The sequence below is a fragment of the Oncorhynchus masou genome, chromosome 5, assembly GCF_036934945.1.
Source record: "Oncorhynchus masou masou isolate Uvic2021 chromosome 5, UVic_Omas_1.1, whole genome shotgun sequence".
NCBI lineage: Eukaryota > Metazoa > Chordata > Actinopteri > Salmoniformes > Salmonidae > Oncorhynchus > Oncorhynchus masou.
The window spans coordinates 8,929,408-8,951,907 of record NC_088216.1 but is presented as its reverse complement, the minus strand read 5'-3'; the positions used below and the strand labels follow the sequence as shown (position 1 = coordinate 8,951,907).

The 22,500-nt window shown below is 46.0% G+C and overlaps 2 protein-coding genes across 2 annotated transcripts in view; one reads left to right on the top strand and one right to left on the bottom strand.

Moving 5' to 3' along the window:
* LOC135532479 (zinc finger protein 436-like) overlaps positions 1 to 22,500 on the bottom strand; it is a 781,678-nt gene that overhangs the window by 482,776 nt on the left and 276,402 nt on the right. The window lies entirely within an intron of this gene.
* The window catches only part of LOC135532795 (protein sidekick-1-like), a 346,541-nt gene that overhangs the window by 160,175 nt on the left and 163,866 nt on the right, over positions 1 to 22,500 (top strand). Inside the window, exons 6-7 of the mRNA XM_064960236.1 lie at positions 18,208 to 18,316; positions 19,328 to 19,518. Of these exons, the coding sequence (XP_064816308.1) occupies positions 18,208 to 18,316; positions 19,328 to 19,518 (300 nt within the window). The remainder of the gene's footprint in view (positions 1 to 18,207; positions 18,317 to 19,327; positions 19,519 to 22,500) is intronic.

Sequence of the window (22,500 nt, the reverse complement as noted above, 5' to 3'; positions counted from 1 at the left end):
CATACCTCAGCACACCGTACCATACCTCAGCATACCGTACCATATCTCAGCACACCGTACCATACCTCAGCATACCGTACCATATCTCAGCACACCGTACCATACCTCAGCATACCGTACCATACCTCAGCACACCGTACCATACCTCAGCATGCCGTACCATACCTCAGCATACCGTACCATACCTCAGCATACTGTACCATACCTCAGCATACCGTACCATATCTCAGCACACCGTACCATACCTCAGCACACCGTACCATACCTCAGCACACCGTACCATATCTCAGCACACCGTACCATACCTCAGCACACCGTACCATACCTCAGCATACCGTACCATACCTCAGCACACCGTACCATACCTCAGCACACCGTACCATACCTCAGCACACCGTACCATACCTCAGCATACCATGCCATACCTTAGCATACCATGCCATACCTCAGCACACCGTACCATACCTCAGCATACCGTACCATACCATAGCATACCGTACCATACCTTAGCATACCGTACCATTCCTTAGCATACCGTTCCTCAGAATACTGGTAGTTGGTGTTCACTAAATCACAAGGTTCATAAGGGAGGGAGGGAGGGAGGGGAGGATGGGAGGAGGGAGAGAGACAGAGGGAAGGAGGGAGAGAGATGGGGAGAGAGGGAGGGGAGGATGGAGAGAGAGAGGGAGGGGTTGAGGGAGAGAGTAGGAGGGAGGGAGAGAGAGAGAGGGAGGGGTTGAGGGAGAGAGTAGGAGGGAGGGAGAGAGAGAGAGGAAGGGGAGGAGGGAGAGATAGGGAGGGGAGGAGAGAGAAAGGGGGAGGGGAGGTGGGAGAGAGAAAGGGAGAGGGATTGGAGGAGGGAGAGAGAGATTTAAGAAGGGATGAGAGGGAGGGAAGGAGGGAGAGCGAGCAAGATTTAAGAAGGGATGGAGAGAGACAGAGTGGAGGAGGGAGAGATTTAATGAGGGATGAATATAGAGAGAGGGAAAGAGCGAGGGAGAGATTTAAGAAGGGATGTAGAGAGAGGGAGGGGAGGAGGGAGAGATTTAAGAAGGGAAGGAGAGAGAGGTGGGGATTTATCGGACAGACGAGTGGATTACGGCATATTTCTGCATATTTGAAATGGTGGCAACTACTACAGCAGAACTACAGCAGAACTACAGCAGAACTACAGCAGAACTACAGCTGAACTACAGCAGAACTACAGCAGAACTACAGCAGACCTACAGCTGAACTACAGCAGAACTACAGCAGACCTACAGCAGAACTACAGCAGAACTACAGCAGACCTACAGCAGACCTACAACAGAACTACAGCAGAACTACAGCAGAACTACAGCAGAACTACAGCAGACCTACAGCAGAACTACAGCAGAACGACAGCAGACCTACAGCAGACCTACAGCAGACCTACAGCAGAACTACAGCAGACCTACAGCAGACCTACAGCAGACCTACAGCAGAACTACAGCAGAACTACAGCAGACCTACAGCAGAACTACAGCAGACCTACAGCAGAACTACAGCAGAACTACAGCAGAACTACAGCAGACCTACAGCAGACCGAACCTACAGCCCATTGTGTGTTTCCTGGACTGTAATGTGTATTCATGTATCTGCTGCCTGGAGGATACTACCAACAACACAGTCACTTTGTCCCCTCCGTGTGTGTGTGTGTTGGGTTTGGAGAAGGTTAGTCAAGGTTGTGTTTAGTACGTCCAGCACGTCTCACTCTGGTGACATCACAGCTGACCCCTGACCCCTGACTGGTTGTGACCTCAGTCGTGTGTTTTAGGGTGACTCCATCCTGTAACCCCACCCTGACCTCTGACCTCTAACCAACTGGAACCCCTGTCTTGTGATCCAAACAGAACTACACCAACTCTCTCTATAACTCCCTCCTTCCCTCCCTCCTCCCCTCCTTCCCTCCCTCTCTCCTCCCTTCCCTCCTTCCCTCCCTCCTCCCCTCCTTCCTTCCCTCTCTCCTCCCTTCCTTCTCTCACTATCTCCTCCGCTCCCTCATCCCATCCCTCCTAGTTCTACTGTAGTTCTGCTGTAGTTCTGCTGTTGTTCTGCTGTAGGTTTGGTCTGCTGTAGTTCTGCTGTAGTTCTGCTGTAATTCTGCTGTAGGTCTTGCTGTAGTTCTGCTGTTGTTCTGCTGTAGTTCTGCTGTAGTTCTGCTGTAGTTCTGCTGTGGTTCTGTTGTAGTTCTGTTGTAGGTCTGCTGTGGTTCTGCTGTGGTTCTGCTGTAGCTCTGCTGTTGTTCTGCTGTAGTTCTGCTGTAGTTCTGCTGTAGTTCTGCTGTAGGTCTTGCTGTAGTTCTGCTGTAGTTCTGCTGTAGTTCTGCTGTAGTTCTGCTGTGGTTCTGCTGTAGTTCTGCTGTAGTTCTGCTGTGGTTCTGCTGTAGTTCTGCTGCGTTTTCCACAAACAACAACAGTAACCGGAACAGACAGTTGAAACAGTTCAAATCTTTGTTGTTGACAATCTGAAGGACAAGGAAAGTACCCAGATCTCACTGTCTCCTCTTCAATACTACTGGGTTTGACTCAGTAGTTGCTTGTGTTGCTTGTTGATTCCTGACTCTGATAGGTGATAGGCTAGAGTCATTTTCTTTCATATTGGTGTTGTTATTTTTATAGTTGAGGGGTTTTACTGGGATCTCTCATCTCCATAGATGTATTCATTACATGCTAGTTAGTTCTGCACTAGTTCACTCTCTCTCTTCTCTGTCTGCCTCACTATCACTATCACTCACTCATTCCATCTATCTGTCTCTTCTCTTTCTCTCTCTCCTCTCTCCTCTCTCTCCTCTCTCTCTCTCTCTCTCTCTCTCTTATCTCTCTCTATAATCCATTTATACATTCTGTTGTTTGTCTCTTTTTAGACTGAAGCTGATACAGTCTGACAGAACATTTGAATAAACACACAATACATTCTGCTCCGAAACAAAGTTTATAACGTGTGTGTGTGTGTGTGTGTGTTTGTGTGTTTGTACTGACCTACCCCCAATCCCCTCCCCTGCATCATAACTACCAACATCCGGAAAATGCACTGACTCTGTTAATGTGTGTGTGTGTGTGTGTGTGTGTGTGTGTGTGTGTGTGTGTGTGTGTGTGTGTGTGTGTGTGTGTGTGTGTGTGTGTGTGTGTGTGTGTGTGTGTGTGTGTGTGTGTGTGTGTGCTCTCCAACGTGTGTGTGTGTGCTCGCCAACTTGCAAGTTCAGTACAATCTCCATTCCTCCTCTCTTCTTCTCTTCCTCCTCTCTCTTCTTCTCTTCCTCCTCTCTCTTCCTCTTCTCTCTTCCTCCTCTCTCTTCTTCTCTTCCTCCTCTCTCTTCCTCTTCTCTCTTCCTCCTCTCTCTTCTTCTCTTCCTCCTCTCTCTTCTTATCTTCCTCCTCTCTCTTCTTCTCTTCCTCCTCTCTCTTCTTTCTCTCCCTCTCTTCTTCTCTACTTCCTCTCTCTCCTTCTCTTCCTCCTCTCCCTCTCTTCTTCTCTTCCTCCTCTCCCTCTCTTCTTCTCTTCTTCATCCTCTCCCTCTCTTCTTCTCTTCCTCCTCTCTCTCCTTCTCGTCCTCCTCTCTCTTCTTCTCTTCTTCTCTTCCTCCTCTCTCTTCCTCCTCTACCTCTCTTATTCTCTTCCTCCTCTCTCTTCCTCCTCTCTCTCCTTCTCGTCCTCCTCTCACTTCCTCCTCTCCCTCTCTTCTTCTCTTCCTCCTCTCTCTTCCTCCTCTCTCTCCTTCTCGTCCTCCTCTCTCTTCCTCCTCTCCCTCTCTTCTTCTCTTCCTCCTCTCTCTTCTTCTCTTCCTCCTCTCCCTCTATTCTTCTCTTCCTCCTCTCTCTTCTTCTCTTCCTCCTCTCTCTTCCTCCTCTCTCTTCTTCTCTTCCTCTTCTCTCTTCTTCTCTTCCTCCTCTCTCTCCTTCTCTTCCTCCTCTCTCTTCCTCCTCTCCCTCTCTTCTTCTCTTCCTCCTCTCTCTTCCTCCTCTCTCTCCTTCTCGTCCTCCTCTCTCTTCCTCCTCTCCCTCTCTTCTTCTCTTCCTCCTCTCTTCCTCCTCTCTCTCCTTCTCGTCCTCCTCTCTCTTCCTCCTCTCCCTCTCTTCTTCTCTTCCTCCTCTCTCTTCCTCCTCTCTCTTCTTCTCTTCCTCCTTTCTCCTCCTCCCTCTCCTCCTCTCTCTCCTTCTCTTCCTCCTCTCTCTTCTTCTCTTCCTCCTCTCTCTTCTTCTCTTCCTCCTCTCTCTTCTTCCCTTCCTCCTCTCTCTTCCTCCTCTCTCTTCTTCTCTTCCTCCTCTCTCTTCCTCCTCTCTCTTCCTCCTCTCTCTTCCTCCTCTCTCTTCCTCCTCTCTCTTCTTCTCTTCCTCCTCTCTCTTCTTCTCTTCCTCCTCTCTCTCCTTCTCTTCCTCCTCTCTCTTCCTCCTCTCCCTCTCTTCTTCTCTTCCTCCTCTCTCTTCCTCCTCTCTCTCCTTCTCGTCCTCCTCTCTCTTCCTCCTCTCCCTCTCTTCTTCTCTTCCTCCTCTCTCTTCCTCCTCTCTCTCCTTCTCTTCCTCCTCTCTGTTCTTCTCTTCCTCCTCTCTCTCCTTCTCTTCCTCCTCTCTCTTCCTCCTCTCCCTCTCTTCTTCTCTTCCTCCTCTCTCCTCCTCTCTCTCCTCCTCTTCCTCTCCTTTCTTGTCTTTCCTCTCCTCCTCTTTCTGAATCTGTCATGACATCTGTTGTTTCTGCCCTTCAACTGCTATTCCTTTATCACTCATTCTCTCTCTCTGTGTGTGCGTGTGCGTGTGTGTGTGTTTGTACGTGTGTGTGTGTGTGTGTGTGTGTGTGTGCGCGTGGCGTGGGCTCGATTCTGTGTTGAAGCTGATGTGACACGTCAGCATCTCAATTAAGCGCCTGACACAGAATCACTTCTGACACACACACACACACACACACACACACACACACACACACACACACACACACACACACACACACACACACACACACACACACACAAACACACACACACGTACAAACACACATTTCTAATTAGATATAAGGAAAAACGAGAGACTGGAGGGTGAAGTACTACAAATGAGGGTTTTATTGGAGGTAGTGAGTAGAGTTAGTTAGTATATTAGTACAGTCAGTAGAGTTAGTTAGTATATTAGTACAGTCAGTAGAGTGAGTAGAGTTAGTTAGTATATTAGTATAGTCAGTAGAGTTAGTTAGTATATTAGTACAGTCAGTAGAGTGAGTAGAGTTAGTTAGTATATTAGTACAGTCAGTAGAGTTAGTTAGTATATTAGTACAGTCAGTGGAGTGAGTAGAGTTAGTTAGTATATTAGTACAGTCAGTAGAGTTAGTTAGTATATTAGTGTAGTCAGTATAGTGAGTAGAGTTAGTTAGTATATTAGTATAGTCAGTAGAGTTAGTTAGTATATTAGTATAGTCAGTATAGTGAGTAGAGTTAGTTAGTATATTAGTACAGTCAGTAGAGTTAGTTAGTATATTAGTGTAGTCAGTAGAGTTAGTTAGTATATTAGTACAGTCAGTGGAGTGAGTAGAGTTAGTTAGTATATTAGTGTAGTCAGTATAGTGAGTAGAGTTAGTTAGTATATTAGTACAGTCAGTAGAGTTAGTTAGTATATTAGTATAGTCAGTAGAGTTAGTTAGTATATTAGTATAGTCAGTATAGTGAGTAGAGTTAGTTAGTATATTAGTACAGTCAGTAGAGTTAGTTAGTATATTAGTATAGTCAGTAGAGTTAGTTAGTATATTAGTACAGTCAGTAGAGTTAGTTAGTATATTAGTATAGTCAGTAGAGTTAGTTAGTATATTAGTACAGTCAGTAGAGTGAGTAGAGTTAGTTAGTATATTAGTATAGTCAGTAGAGTTAGTTAGTATATTAGTATAGTCAGTAGAGTTAGTTAGTATATTAGTACAGTCAGTAGAGTTAGTTAGTATATTAGTATAGTCAGTAGAGTTAGTTAGTATATTAGTACAGTCAGTAGAGTGAGTAGAGTTAGTTAGTATATTAGTATAGTCAGTAGAGTTAGTTAGTATATTAGTATAGTCAGAATAGCTAGATAGTATATTAGTATAGTGAGTAGAGTTAGTTAGTATATTAGTATAGTCAGTATAGTCAGTAGAGTTAGTTAGTATATTAGTACAGTCAGAATAGCTAGATAGTATATTAGTACAGTCAGTAGAGTTAGTTAGTATATTAGTATAGTCAGTAGAGTTAGTTAGTATATTAGTACAGTCAGTAGAGTGAGTAGAGTTAGTTAGTATATTAGTATAGTCAGTAGAGTTAGTTAGTATATTTGTGTAGTCAGTATAGTGAGTAGAGTTAGTTAGTATATTAGTACAGTCAGTAGAGTTAGTTAGTATATTAGTGTAGTCAGTATAGTGAGTAGAGTTAGTTAGTATATTAGTATAGTCAGTAGTTTTAGTCAGTATGTTAGTGTAGTCGGTATAGTCAGTAGAGTTAGTTAGTATATTAGTACAGTCAGTAGAGTTACACAACATGACCAGAGGGTAGTTTGCCCCCGGTGATGCGTTGTGCAGACCTCACTACCCTCTGGAGAGCCTTACGGTTGTGGGCGGAGCAGTTGCCGTACCAGGTGGTGATACAGCCCGCCAGGATGCTCTCGATTGTGCATCTGTAGAAGTTTGTGAGTGCTTTTGGTGACAAGATGAATTTCTTCAGCCTCCTGAGGTTGAAGAGGCGCTGCTGCGCCTTCTTCACGATGCTGTCTGTATGAGTGGACCAATTCAGTTTGTCTGTGATGTGTATGCCGAGGAACTTAAAACTTACTACCCTCTTCACTACTGTTCCATCGATGTGGATAGGGGGGTGTTCCCTCTGCTGTTTCCTGAAGTCCACAATCATCTCCTTAGTTTTGTTGACGTTGAGTGTGAGGTTATTTTCCTGACACCACACTCCGAGGGCCCTCACCTACTCCCTGTAGACCGCCTCGTCATTGTTGTTAATCAAGCCTACCACTGTTGTGTCGTCCGCAAACTTGATGATTGAGTTGGAGGCATGTGTGGCCACGCAGTCGTGGGTGAACAGGGAGTACAGGAGAGGGCTCAGAACGCACCCTTGTGGGGCCCCAGTGTTGAGGATCAGCGGGGTGGAGATGTTGTTGCCTACCCTCACCACCTGGGGGCGGCCCGTCAGGAAGTCCAGTACCCAGTTGCACAGGGCGGGGTCGAGACCCAGGGTCTCGAGCTTGATGACAAGCTTGGAGGGTACTATGGTGTTAAATGCCGAGCTGTAGTCGATGAACAGCATTCTCACATAGGTATTCCTCTTGTCCAGATGGGTTAGGGCAGTGTGCAGTGTGGTTGAGATTGCGTCGTCTGTGGACCTATTTGGGCGGTAAGCAAATTGGAGTGGGTCTTAGGGTGTCAGGTAGGGTGGAGGTGATATGGTCCTTGACTAGTCTCTCAAAGCACTTCATGATGACGGAAGTGAGTGCTACTGGGCGGTAGTCGTTTATCTCAGTTGCCTTAGCTTTCTTGGGAACAGGAACAATGGTGGCCCTCTTGAAGCATGTGGGAACAGCAGACTGGTATAGGGATTGATTGAATATGTCCGTAAACACACCAGCCAGCTGGTCTGCGCATGCTCTGAGGGTGAGGCTGGGGATGCCGTCTGGGCCTGCAGCCTTGCGAGGATTAACACGTTTAAATGTTTTACTCACCTCGGCTCCAGTGAAGGAGAGACCGCATGTTTTCTTTGCAGGCCATGTCAGTGGCACTGTATTGTCCTCAAAGCGGGCAAAAAAGTTATTTAGTCTGCCTGGGAACAAGACATCCTGGTCCGTGACGGGGCTGGTTTTATTTTTGTAATCTGTGATTGACTGGAGACCCTGCCACATACTTCTTGTATCTGAGCCATTGAATTGAGATTCTACTTTGTCTCTATACTGACGCTTAGCTTGTTTGATAGCCTTGCGGAGGGAATAGCTACACTGTTTGTATTCGGTCATGTTTCCAGTCACCTTGCCCTGATTAAAAGCAGTGGTTCGCGCTTTCAGTTTCACGCGAATGCTGCCATCAATCCACGGTTTCTGGTTTGGGAATGTTTTAATCGTTGCTATGGGAACGACATCTTCAACGCACGTTCTAATGAACTCGCACACCGAATCAGCGTATTTGTCAATGTTGTTGTCTGACGCAATACGAAACATATCCCAGTCCACGTGATGGAAGCAGTCTTGGAGTGTGGAATCAGCTTGTTCGGACCAGCGTTGGACAGACCTCAGCGTGGGAGCTTCTTGTTTTAGTTTCTCTCTGTAGGCAGGGATCAACAAAATGGAGTCGTGGTCAGCTTTTCTGAAAGGAGGGCGGGGCAGGGCCTTATATGCGTCGCGGAAGTTAGAATAACAATGATCCAAGGTTTTGCCAGCCCTGGGTGCACAATCGATATGCTGATACAATTTAGGGAGTTTTGTTTTCTGATTAGCCTTGTTAAAATCCCCAGCAACAATGAATGCAGCCTCAGGATGTATGGATTCCAGTTTGCAAAGAGTCAAATAAAGTTTGTTCAGAGCCATCGATGTGTCTGCTTGGGGGGGAATATATACGGCTGTGATTATAATCGAAGAGAATTCTCTTGGTAGATAATGCGGTCGACATTTGATTGTGAGGAATTCTAAATCAGGTGAACAGAAAGATTTGAGTTCCTGTATGTTTCTGTGATCACACCACGTCTCGTTAGCCATAAGGCATACGCCCCCACCCCTCTTCTTACCAGAAAGGTGTTTGTTTCTGTCGGCGCAATGCGTGGAGAAACCCGCTGGCTGCACCACTTCGGATAGCGTCTCTCCAGTGAGCCATGTTTCCGTGAAGCAAAGAATTTTACAGTCTCTGATGTCCCTCTGGAATGCTACCCTTGCTCGGATTTCATCAACCTTGTTGTCAAGAGACTGGACATTGGCGAGAAGAATGCTAGGCAGTGGTGCACGATGTGCCCGTCTCCGGAGTCTGACCAGAAGACCGCCTCGTTTCCCTCTTTCCCTTTGGATAGATAATTCTTCGTGTTGTTGTTTGTTTAGCATTTTCCAATTTTCCCAGACGTGGTTAGAGTCTTTGGATTCTTCAATTACATTGAGCTGATTTCTGACGTGCTGTTCCTTCTTTTTCCGTAGTGTATTTCTGTATTGTTTTAGTGATTCACCATAGTGAAGGCGTAGACTCAGGTTTTCCGGGTCTCTATGTTTTTGGTTGGACAGGTTCCTCAATTTCTTTCTTAGATTTTTGCATTCTTCATCAAACCATTTGTCATTGTTGTTAATTTTCTTTGGTTTTCTATTTGAGATTTTGAGATTTGATTGGGAAGCTGAGAGGTCAAATACACTGTTAAGATTTTCTACTGCCAAGTTTACACCTTCACTAATACAGTGGAACGTTTTACCCAGGAAATTGTCTAAAATTTGTTGTTGCCTAATTGGTTTTTGGTAGGTTTCCAAGCTGCATTCCTTCCATCTAAAGCATGTCTAAATGTTACTCAGTTCCTTTGGCTTTGATGCCTCATGATTGAGTATTGCTCTGTTCAAGTAGATTGCTGTGCTGTGGTCTGAAGTTGCTGTTGCTGTGGTCTGATAGAGGTGTCAGTGGGATGACTGTGAACGCTCTGAGAGACTCTGGGTTGAGGTCAGTGATAAAGTAGTCTACACTACTACTGCCAAGAGATGAGCTATAGGTGTACCTACCATAGGAGTCCCCTCGAAGCCTACCATTGACTATGTACATACCCAGCGTGCGACAGAGCTGCAGGACTTGTGACCCATTTTTGTTGGTTATGTTGTCATAGTTGTGCCTAGGGGGGCATATGTGGGAGGGAATGCTGTCACCTGCAGAGAGGTGTTTGTCCCCCTGTGTGCTGAGTTTCTCTGTCTCTCTCTCCCTTCCTCTCTATCTCTCTGTCTTTCTCTCTCTCTCTCATTGTCTCTCCCTCCCTCTCTCTCTCTCTCTCTCTGTCTCTGTGTCTCACTCCCTCTCTCTCTCTCTCTCTCTCTCTCTCTGTCTCTGTCTCTCTCTCCCTCCCTCCCTCTCTATCTCTCTGTCTTTCTCTCTCTCTCTCTCATTGTCTCTCCCTCCCCCTCTCTCTCTCTCTCTCTCTCTCTCTCTCTCTCTCTGTCTCTGTGTCTCACTCCCTCTCTCTCTCTCTGTCTCTCTCTCTCTGTCTCTGTGTCTCACTCCCTCTCTCTCTCTGTCTCTCTTTGTCTCTGTGTCTCACTCTCTCTCTCTCTTTGTCTCTCTCTCCTCTCTCTCTCTATCTCTCTTTCTCTGTCTGTCTCTCTCCCTCCCTCTCTCTCTGTCTCTGTGTCCCTCCCTCTCGGTCTGTCTCTCGGTCTCTCGCTCGCTCTCTATCTTTCTCTCTGCGTCTCTCGCTCACCCTCCCTCTCTCTCTCTCTCTCCCTCTCTCTCTCTCTCTGTCTTTCTCTCTCGCCACCTCCTCTTCTCAATTAAGTTTGCATACTTTAGTTATTTTTGGTGTGAGGAATATACTTTATACAATGATTATGTGTTTTTTTTAACTTTCAAAGCTTTGTAAAACACAGTTGCCACCATTGATCATGTCTGTGTGTTTGATGCCGATGTGTTGAAGTATTCCAATATACAGTATACATGTAGACAAGCTGAAATAAAGATTCCCTCTCCTTCTCCCTCCCCCTTCATCCTCCAATCCCCCTCCCTCTCTGCTTCTGTCAGGGAGGAACCGTGTCTCTCAGGGTAAGACAACCAGCTCTCTCTCTCTCTCTCTTTTATCTCACTATCCATCAATGCCTCGTTCCGTTGCTCTCTCTCCCTCCTCTCTCTTTCTCTCTCTCTCCCAACTGAAGGCAATAGACATGTGTCATGAAGATATGTTAAGTGTCCCCCTCCCTCCTTTCTGTCTTGCTCAGCAAAAGTTGCTCTTCCCCTTTTCTAATGGTTCACCTCACACATTCAGTGTTCTCCTCTCTACCTCAGTGTTCTCCTCTCAGTGTTCTCCTCTCAGCGTTCTCCTCTCAGTGTTCTCCTCTCTACCTCAGTGTTCTCATCTCAGTGTTCTCTTCTCAGTGTTCTCCTCTCAGTGTTCTCCTCTCAGTGTTCTCCTTTCCACCTCAGTGTTCTCCTCTCAGTGTTCTCTTCTCAGTGTTCTCCTCTCAGTGTTCTCCTCTCTAACTCAGTGTTCTCCTCTCAGTGTTCTCCTCTCAGTGTTCTCCTCTCAGTGTTCTCCTTTCCACCTCAGTGTTCTCCTCTCAGTGTTCTCTTCTCAGTGTTCTCCTCTCAGTGTTCTCCTCTCTACCTCAGTGTTCTCCTCTCAGTGTTCTCCTCTCTACCTTAGTGTTCTCCTCTCAGTGTTCTCCTTTCCACCTCAGTGTTCTCCTCTCAGTGTTCTCCTCTCAGTGTTCTCCTCTCTACCTCAGTGTTCTCCTCTCAGTGTTCTCCTCTCAGTGTTCTCCTCTCTAACTCAGTGTTCTCCCCTCAGTGTTCTCCTCTCTACCTCAGTGTTCTCCTCTCAGTGTTCTCCTTTCTACCTCAATGTTCTCCTCTCGGTGTTCTCCTTTCTACCTCAGTGTTCTCCACAAAGTGTTCTCCTTTCTACCTCAGTGTTCTCCTCTCTAACTCAGTGTTCTCCTCTCGTGTTCTCCTCTCTACCTCAGTGTTCTCCTCTCAGTGTTCTCCTTTCCACCTCAGTGTTCTCCTCTGTGTTCTCCTCTCTACCTCAGTGTTCTCCTCTCAGTGTTCTCCTCTCAGTGTTCTCCTCTGTGTTCTCCTCTCTACCTCAGTGTTCTCCTCTCAGTGTTCTCCTCTCAGTGTTCTCCTCTCAATATTCTCCTCTTTAACTCAGTGTTCTCCTCTTTAACTCAGTGTTCTCCTCTTTAACTCAGTGTTCTCCTCTTTAACTCAGTGTTCTCCTCTATAACTCAGTGTTCTCTTCTACAACTCAGTGTTCTCCTCTAAGTGTTCTCCTCTTTAACTCAGTGTTCTCCTCTTTAACTCAGTGTTCTCCTCTATAACTCAGTGTTCTCCTCTCAATATTCTCCTCTTTAACTCAGTGTTCTCCTCTTTAACTCAGTGTTCTCCTCTTTAACTCAGTGTTCTCCTCTATAACTCAGTGTTCTCCTCTCTAACTCAGTGTTCTCCTCTTTAACTCAGTGTTCTCCTCTTTAACTCAGTGTTCTCCTCTTTAACTCAGTGTTCTTCTCTCTAACTCAGTGTTCTCCTCTCTAACTCAGTGTTCTCCTCTAAGTGTTCTCCTCTATAACTCAGTGTTCTTCTCTCTAACTCAGTGTTCTTCTCTAAGTATTCTCCTCTCTAACTCAGTGTTCTTCTCTAAGTGTTCTCCTCTATAACTCAGTGTTCTTCTCTCTAACTCAGTGTTCTCCTCTATAACTCAGTGTTCTCCTCTCTAACTCAGTGTTCTCTTCTATATCTCAGTGTTCTCCTCTCTAACTCAGTGTTCTCCTCTATAAATCAGTGTTCTCCTCTATAACTCAGTGTTCTCCTCTCTAACTCAGTGTTCTCCTCTATAAATCAGTGTTCTCCTCTCTAACTCAGTGTTCTCTTCTATATCTCAGTGTTCTCCTCTCTAACTCAGTGTTCTCTTCCACAACTCAGTGTTCTCTTCTATAAATCAGTGTTCTCCTCTCTAACTCAGTGTTCAAACACATTTACATAAGTATTCAGACTCTTTACTCAGTACTTTGTTGAAGCACCTTTGGCAGTGATTACAGCATTGAGTCTTCTTGGATATGTCACTACAAGCTTGACACACCTGTATTTGGGGAGTTCCTCACATTCTTCTCTGCAGATCCTCTCAACCTCTGTCAGATTGGATGGTGAGCGTTGCTGCACAGCTATCTTCAGGTCTCTTTAGAGATGTTTGATCGGGTTCAAGTCCGGGCTCTGGCTCGGCCACTTAAGGACATTCAGAGACTTGTCCTGAAGCCACTCCTTCATTGTCTTGGCTGTGTGCTTAGGGTCATTGTTCTGTTGGAAGGTGAACATTCGCTCCAGTCTGAGGTCTTAAGTGCTCTGGAGCAGGTTTCCATCAAGGATCTCTCTGTACTTTGCTCCGTTCATATTTCCTTCGATCCTGACTAGTCTCCCAGTCTCTGCCGCTGTGAAAAGCATCCCCACAGCATGATGCTGCCACCACCATTCTTGGCCGTAGGGATGGTGTCAGGTTTCCTCCAGACGTGACGCTTGGCATTCAGGCCAAAGAGTTCAATCTTGGTTTCATCTGACCAGAAAATCTTGTTTCTCCTGGTCTGAGAGTGTTGGCTGTTATGTGCCCTTTCCTGAGGAGTGGCTTCCATCTGTCCACTCTACCATAAAGGCCTGATTGGTGGAGTAGTGAGTAGTGAGGTGGTTGTCCTTCTGAAAGTTTCTCCCATCTCCACAGAGGAACTCTGGAGCTCTGTCAGCGTGACCATCGGGCTGCTCAGTTTGGCCAGGTGGCCAGCTCTTGGAAGAGTCTTGGTGGTTCCAAACTTCTTCCATTTGAGAATGATGGAGGCCACTGTGTTCTTGGGGACCTTCAATGCAACAGAAATGTTTTTGTACCCTTCCCCAGATCTGTGCCTCGACACAATCCTGTCTCGGAGCTCTACGGACAATTCCTTCAACCCCATGGCTTTGTTTTTGCTTTGAAATGCACTGTCAGCTGTGGGACCTTATATAGACAGGTGTGTGCCTTCCCAATGAATGTCCAATCAATTAAATCTGCCACAGGTGGACTCCAATCAAGTTGTAGAAACATCTCAAGGATGATCAACGGAAACAGGATGCACCTGAGCTCAATTTTGAGTGTCATAGCAAAGGGTCTGAAAACCTTTCTAAATGAGGTATTTCTGTGTTTTTATTTTTAATACATTTTCAAAAATGTATAAAAAAAAAACCTGTTCACTTTGTCATTATGGGGTATTGTGTGTAGATTGACGAGAAAAATAAATTATTAAATACATTTTAGAACCTCTTTGTCATTATGGGTTATTGTGTGTAGATTGACGAGAAAAATAAATTATTAAATACATTTTAGAACCTCTTTGTCATTATGGGTTATTGTGATGACGGAAAAACGTAATTTAATACATTTTAGAATAAGGAAAAAGTCAAGGTGTCTGAATATTTTCCAAATAAATTAAATTAAAAATTAAATTTAAATTAAATCAAAATTAACAGTAAACATTTACACATACAGAAGTTTCAAAACAATACAGACTGTAACGGCGTTCTTCGTTTGTCGCAAGAGAGTCGGACCGAAATGCAGCGTGTTGGTTACTCATGTTTATTAATGGAACAAACGCGGTACATGAAATAACTGATACAAATACAAACAACAACAAAACGGAACGTGAAACCTATTACAGCCTATCTGGTGAAACTACACAGAGACAGGAACAATCACCCACGAAATACAAAGTGAAACCCAGGCTACCTAAATACGGTTCCCAATCAGAGACAACGAGAAACACCTGACTCTGATTGAGAACCGCCTCAGGCAGCCAAACCTAAACAACACCCCTACTCAGCCACAATCCCAAAACTAAAAAACCCCACTACGAAATACAACAACATAAACCCATGTCACACCCTGGCCTGACCAACTAATTAACGAAAACACAAAATACTAAGACCAAGGCGTGACAAAGACATTACAAATGTCATATATATATATATATATATATATATATATATATATATATATATATATATATATATATATAATATATATATAATATATATACAGTGTTGCTACAATGTACAAATAGTTAAAGTACACAAGGGAAAATAAATAAGCATAAATATGGGTTGTGTTTACAATGGTGTTTGTTCTTCACTGGTTGACCTTTTCTTGTGGCAACAGGTCACAAATCTCACTGCTGTGATGCACACTGTGGTGTTTCACCCAGTTGATATGGGAGTTTATCAAAATTGGATTTGTTTTTCGAATGCTTTGTGGGTCTGTGTAGTCTAAGGGGAAATATGTGTCTCTAATATGGTCATGCATTTGGCAGGAGGTTAGGAAGTGCAGCTCAGTTTCCACCTCATTTTGTGGGCAGTGAGCATATAGCCTGTCATCTCTTGAGAGCCATGTCTGCCTAGGGTGACCTTTCTCAACAGCAAGGCTATTGCTCACTGAGTCTGTACATTAGTCAAAGCTCTTTCCTTAAATGTGGGTCAGGTATTCTCTGTGTCTCTCTGTGTGTTATCTGTACATTAGTCAAAGCTCTTTCCTTAAATGTGGGTCAGGTATTGTCTGTGTCTCTCTGTGTGTTATCTGTACATTAGTCAAAGCTCTTTCCTTAAATGTGGGTCAGGTATTGTCTGTGTCTCTCTGTGTGTTATCTGTACATTAGTCAAAGCTCTTTCCTTAAATGTGGGTCAGGTATCCTCTGTGTCTCTCTGTGTGTTATCTGTACATTAGTCAAAGCTCTTTCCTTAAATGTGGGTCAGGTATTCTCTGTGTCTCTCTGTGTTATCTGTACATTAGTCAAAGCTCTTTCCTTAAATGTGGGTCAGGTATTGTCTGTGTCTCTCTGTGTGTTATCTGTACATTAGTCAAAGCTCTTTCCTTAAATGTGGGTCAGGTATTCTCTGTGTCTCTCTGTGTGTTATGTGAGTGTCAAACGGATGATATGTACATGACAACTCTATTAATACACATTCTGCTAACATCACACACCCTGAGCCATGTCTCCCTACTCTCTAGGACCCTACAGGGACGTGTCTGATTGGATTAACATACACACACACATACATGTTGAGCTGGAGGGATTACACACCCTGATGTCCTGTCCAGGGTCCATTTAATAGGACAAACAACAAGTTGTAATCTGAGAAAATCCTTTCGGATAGAGATTACCGTCTAATCTGAGATAGAACTACCTGCCAGCTCTGTCAATCCTCCCTCTCTCTCTCTCCCTCTCTCTCTCTCTCTCTCTCTCTCTCCCCCTCCCCCTATCTCCCCTCTCTCTCTCCTCTCTCTCTCTCTCTCTCTCTCTCTCTCTCTCTCTCCCTCTCCCCCTATCTCCCCTCTCTCTCTCTCTATCTCCCCCTCTCTCTCTCTCTCTCTCTCTCTGTCTGTCAGTCTCTCTCTCTCTCTCTGTCTGTCAGTCTCTCTCTCTCTCTATCTCCTCCTCTCTCTCACTATCTCCCCCTCATCTCCCCCTCTCTCTCTCTCTATCTCCCCTCTCTCTCTCTCTGTATCTCTCTCTCTGTCTCTCTCTCTCTCTCTGTGTCTCTCTCTCGCTCTCTCTCTCTCTCTCTCCCTCATCTCCCCCTCTCTCACTCTCAAACCGTACCAATCCTGTTTATTTAATCTTCCCCTAGTTGTAATTTAGGATGACTCTGTGTTCCCCTGTTTTAGGGTCAGACCATGATGATACTGGACTGTGTTTCCTGTCTGATACTGGACTGTGCTTCCTGTCTGATACTGGACTGTGCTTCCTGTCTGATACTGGACTGTGTTTCCTGTCTGATACTGGACTGTGTTTCCTGTCTGATACTGGACTGTGTTTCCTGTCTGATACTGGACTGTGTTTCCTGTCTGATACTGGACTGTGTTTCCTGTCTGATACTGGACTGTGTTTCCTGTCTGATACTGGACTGTGTTTCCTGTCTGATACTGGACAGTGTTTCCTGTCTGATACTGGACTGTGTTTCCTGTCTAATACTGGACTGTGTTTCCTGTCTGATACTGGACTGTGTTTCCTGTCTGATACTGGACTGTGTTAGCCTGTTGGTTTATAGCCTTATAGACATTAGCTCAGGGAACCAATGAAGGTCTTCAGTACTCAGGCCTCATTCTTTTATGCATCAACCCTCCCTCTCTCCCACATTCCCACCTACCCACCCTCCCTCCTTACCACTCCCCCATAACTTTCTCCCTCCCCCATCTCTCTCTCCCTCCCCCCTCTCTCTCCATACCCTCTCCCTCGCTCCCTCCCCTCTCTCTCTCTCCCCTCTCCCTCTCTCCTCCCCTCTCTCCCTCTCCCCCCCTCTCCCTCTCTCCTCCCCTCTCTCTCTCTCCCTCCCCTCTCTCCCTCCCCTCCCTCCCTCCCCTCCCCTCTCTCTCTCTCCTCCCCTCTCTCTCTCTCCCTCCCCTCTCTCCCTCCCCTCCCCCTCTCCCTCTTTCCCCTCCCCTCCCCTCTCCCTCTCACCTCCCCTCTCCCCTCTCTCCTCCCCTCTCTCTCTCTCCCTCCCCTCTCTCTCCCCTCCCCTTCCCCCTCTCCCTCTCTCCTCCCCTCTCCCTCTCCCTCTCTCCTCCCCTTTCTCTCTCTCCCTCCCCTCTCTCTCTCCCCTCCCCACCCCTCTCCCTCTCTCCTCCCCTCTCTCAACCTCCTCTCTCTCCTCTCCCCTCTCCCTCGCTCCCTCCCACAGTGTGTTCTATTTTCCTGGTATTTAATCTAATAGAATGATTTGATTTTGAGGAGTTTCATTGTATAATCTCCACAGGGAGTCCTTATGCTCCCACAGCAATACACACACAAACACACACGGCAGGATACACAAACACCCTCACACACACGGCAGGATACACACACGCTCAAAAGCAACCAACCTCTCCAAAGTTGATTGTTTAAATTGGATTGGATGTGTGTTGTGTACATGTGGAGGGTGTGTGTAGTATTGTGTACATGTGGAGGGTGTGTGTGTAGTATTGAGTACATGTGGAGGGTGTGTGTGTAGTATTGTGTACATGTGGAGGGTGTGTGTGTAGTATTGTGTACATGTGGAGGGTGTGTGTGTAGTATTGTGTACATGTGGAGGGTGTGTGTGTAGTATTGTGTACATGTGGAGGGTGCGTGTGTGTATTGTGTACATGTGGAGGGTGTGTGTGTAGTATTGTGTACATGTGGAGGGTGTGTGTAGTATTGTGTACATGTGGAGGGTGTGTGTGTAGTATTGTGTACATGTGGAGGGTGTGTGTAGTATTGTGTACATGTGGAGGGTGTGTGTGTAGTATTGTGTACATGTGGAGGTACATGTGAAAATGAAATGATCTCCCCTCTCTCACCCCCTCTCGTTCTCTCTCTCCCTAATTTCTCTTTCTCTCTCTCTCCCCTCCGTTCTCTCTCTCTGTCTCTCTCTCTCTCTCTCCTCTCTCTGTCTCCCTCTCCCCCCTCATTCTCTCCCCCTCTCCCCCCTCATTCTCTCCCCCTCTCCCCCCTCGTTCTCTCCCTCCTCCCCCCTTTCTCTCCCTCTCGTCCCTTTTTCTCTCTCTCTCAGACCCTGATGCTCTGGTTGAGCCCGTGGCTCCGGTGATTGTGATTGGTCCGAAGAATATGTCTGTCGTGGCAGGGAGGGAAGCTACACTTGAGTGTATTGCTAACGCCAGGTAACACACACACACAACAGACCTGGCCTCACTCAGTGAGGCTTTAAAACTCAAATGACAGGAAGAGTTGCCCTCAACTCTCTCTTTAGCACTCCTAATCTCTCTCCTGCTCTCTCTCTCTCTCCCTCCTCCCCTCATATCCTCCTTTCCCTCCCCTCTCTCTCTCTTCTTCCCCTCCCCTCTCTCTCTCTCCTTCCCCTCTCTCTCTCCCTCCTATCCTCCATCCCCTCCCCGCTCTCTCTCTCCCTCCCCTCCTATCCTCCATCCCCTCCCCGCTCTCTCTCTCCTTCCCCTCCTATCCTCCTTCCCCTCCCCTCTCTCTCTCCCTCATATCCTCCTTCCCCTCCCCTCTCTCCCTCCCTCCTATCCTCCTTCCCCTCCCCTCTCTCTCTCTATCCCTCCTCCAAGACCAGTTTAGACAGTGTTGATTAGAGCAGTGAGTTTGTCTTCCACCCTGCCTCAGCACCTCTGTCTAACACTTTCACACCCACACACACACACAGTCTCTCACACACACACAGTCTCACACACACACACACAGTCTCTCACACACACACACACACACACACACACACACACACACACACACACACACACACACACACACACACACACACACACACACACACACACACACCCAGTCTCACACACCCCTACACAGTAATACAGTGTTTTAGATGGTGTAAAACAGCAGAAGCGTTGTCTTGATGTTGTTTTGTCTCCTGGTGCCAATACCCCCCTCTAGTGGACAGTACAGTAGCTGTGTGACCGCTTGGACCTCTATGAAGACTGGAAGTCGTTCCACTGTCATTCATTGGTTTACTGATTGACTGCTTGATTGATAAATAGATTGATCATTTGATTGAATGATTGTTAAATAGATTTATAATTTGATTGATTGATTGTTTAATTGGTTGATAATTTGATTGATTGATTGTGTAATTGGTTGATTGATTGGCTAGATGAGTTATTGATAGATTTAATTTGGTTAATTTGTTGTTTTCTCCCCAGGCCGGTGGAGAGGCTGGTGTTGTCGTGGAAACGTAATGGGCGTCGGCTGGCCAGTGGAGTGGGCGTGTTCGGGCGTCGCCTGACCCTCTCTAGCCCCTCCCTCTCAGACGGGGGCGTGTACGTGTGTGAGGCGTCGCTTCTCAACTCCACCACCAGACCCACCGAGGCCCGGGCCCATCTCACTGTACTGGGTACGACACACCTCACTGTACTGGGATCAAAACACACCTCACTGTACTGGGAACAAAACACACCTCACTGTACTGGGAACAAAACACACCTCACTGTACTGGGAACAAAACACACCTCACTGTACTGGGTACGGCACACCTCACTGTACTGAGTACAAAACACACCTCACTGTACTGGGTACGACACACCTCACTCTACTGGGTACGGCACACCTCACTGTACTGAGTTCAAAACACACCTCTCTGTACTGGGAACAAAACACACCTCACTGTACTGGGAACAAAACACACCTCACTGTACTGGGAACAAAACACACCTCACTGTACTGGGAACAAAACACACCACACTGTACTGGGAACAAAACACACCTCACTGTACTGGGAACAAAACACACCTCACTGTACTGGGTACGACACACCTCACTGTACTGGGTGCGACACACCTCACTGTACTGGGTACGACACACCTCACTGTACTGGGTACGACACACCTCACTGTACTGGGTACAAAACACACCTCACTGTACTGGGAACAAAACACACCTCACTGTACTGGGTACAAAACACACCTCACTGTACTGGGAACAAAACACACCTCACTGTACTGGGTACGACACACCTCACTGTACTGGGTACAAAACACACCTCACTGTACTGGGTACGACACACCTCACTGTACTGGGAACAAAACACACCTCACTGTACTGGGAACAAAACACACCTCACTGTACTGGGTACGACACACCTCACTGTACTGGGTACGACACACCTCACTGTACTGGGAACAAAACACACCTCACTGTACTGGGTACGACACACCTCACTGTACTGGGAACAAAACACACCTCACTGTACTGGGTACGACACACCTCACTGTACTGGGTACGACACACCTCACTGTACTGGGTACAACACACCTCACTGTACTGGGTACGACACACCTCACTGTACTGGGAACAAAACACACCTCACTGTACTGGGAACAAAACACACCTCACTGTACTGGGTACAAAACACACCTCACTGTACTGGGTACGACACACCTCACTGTACTGGGAACAAAACACACCTCACTGTACTGGGAACAAAACACACCTCACTGTACTGGGAACAAAACACACCTCACTGTACTGGGAACAAAACACACCTCTCTGTACTGGGTACGACACACCTCACTGTACTGGGAACAAAACACACCTCACTGTACTGGGTACGACACACCTCACTGTACTGGGAACAAAACACACCTCACTGTACTGAGTACGACACACCTCACTGTACTGGGTACAAAACACACCTCACTGTACTGGGAACAAAACACACCTCACTGTACTGGGTACGACACACCTCACTGTACTGGGTACGGCACACTTCACTGTACTGGGTACGACACACCTCACTGTACTGGGAACAAAACACACCTCACTGTACTGGGAACAAAACACACCTCACTGTACTGGGTACGACACACCTCACTGTACTGGGTACGACACACTTCACTGTACTGGGTACGACACACCTCACTGTACTGGGTACGACACACTTCACTGTACTGGGTACGACACACCTCACTGTACTGGGTACGACAAACCTCACTGTACTGGGTACGACACACTTCACTGTACTGGGTACGACACACTTCACTGTACTGGGTACGACACACCTCACAGTCTTTGACCAGGGTGGCTGGAGTCTTTGGAGATGTTTCTAGCTTTCCTCTGACACCGCCTGGTATAGAGGTCCTATTACATACACATAAACACTAACACACACACATTCTGCATGGTTCTGTTATGACACATTCTGCATGGTTCTGTTACAACACATTCTCCATGGTTCTGTTACAACACATTCTCCATGGTTCTGTTATAACACATTCTCCATGGTTCTGTTACAACACATTCTCCATGGTTCTGTTACAACACATTCTCCATGGTTCTGTTACAACACATTCTCCATGGTTCTGTTATAACACATTCTCCATGGTTCTGTTACAACACATTCTCCATGGTTCTGTTACAACACATTCTCCATGGTTCTGTTACAACACATTCTCCATGGTTCTGTTATAACACATTCTCCATGGTTCTGTTACAACACATTCTCCATGGTTCTGTTACAACACATTCTCCATGGTTCTGTTATAACACATTCTCCATGGTTCTGTTATAACACATTCTCCATGGTTCTGTTACAACACATTCTCCATGGTTCTGTTATAACACATTCTCCATGGTTCTGTTACAACACATTCTCCATGGTTCTGTTATAACACATTCTCCATGGTTCTGTTACAACACATTCTCCATGGTTCTGTTACAACACATTCTCCATGGTTCTGTTACAACACATTCTCCATGGTTCTGTTATAACACATTCTCCATGGTTCTGTTATAACACATTCTCCATGGTTCTGTTACAACACATTCTCCATGGTTCTGTTATAACACATTCTCCATGGTTCTGTTACAACACATTCTCCATGGTTCTGTTATGACACATTCTCCATGGTTCTGTTACAACACATTCTCCATGGTTCTGTTATAACACATTCTCCATGGTTCTGTTACAACACATTCTCCATGGTTCTGTTACAACACATTCTCCATGGTTCTGTTATAACACATTCTCCATGGTTCTGTTACAACACATTCTCCATGGTTCTGTTATAACACATTCTCCATGGTTCTGTTATAACACATTCTCCATGGTTCTGTTACAACACATTCTCCATGGTTCTGTTATAACACATTCTCCATGGTTCTGTTACAACACATTCTCCATGGTTCTGTTATGACACATTCTCCATGGTTCTGTTACAACACATTCTCCATGGTTCTGTTATAACACATTCTCCATGGTTCTGTTACAACACATTCTCCATGGTTCTGTTACAACACATTCTCCATGGTTCTGTTATAACACATTCTCCATGGTTCTGTTACAACACATTCTCCATGGTTCTGTTATAACACATTCTCC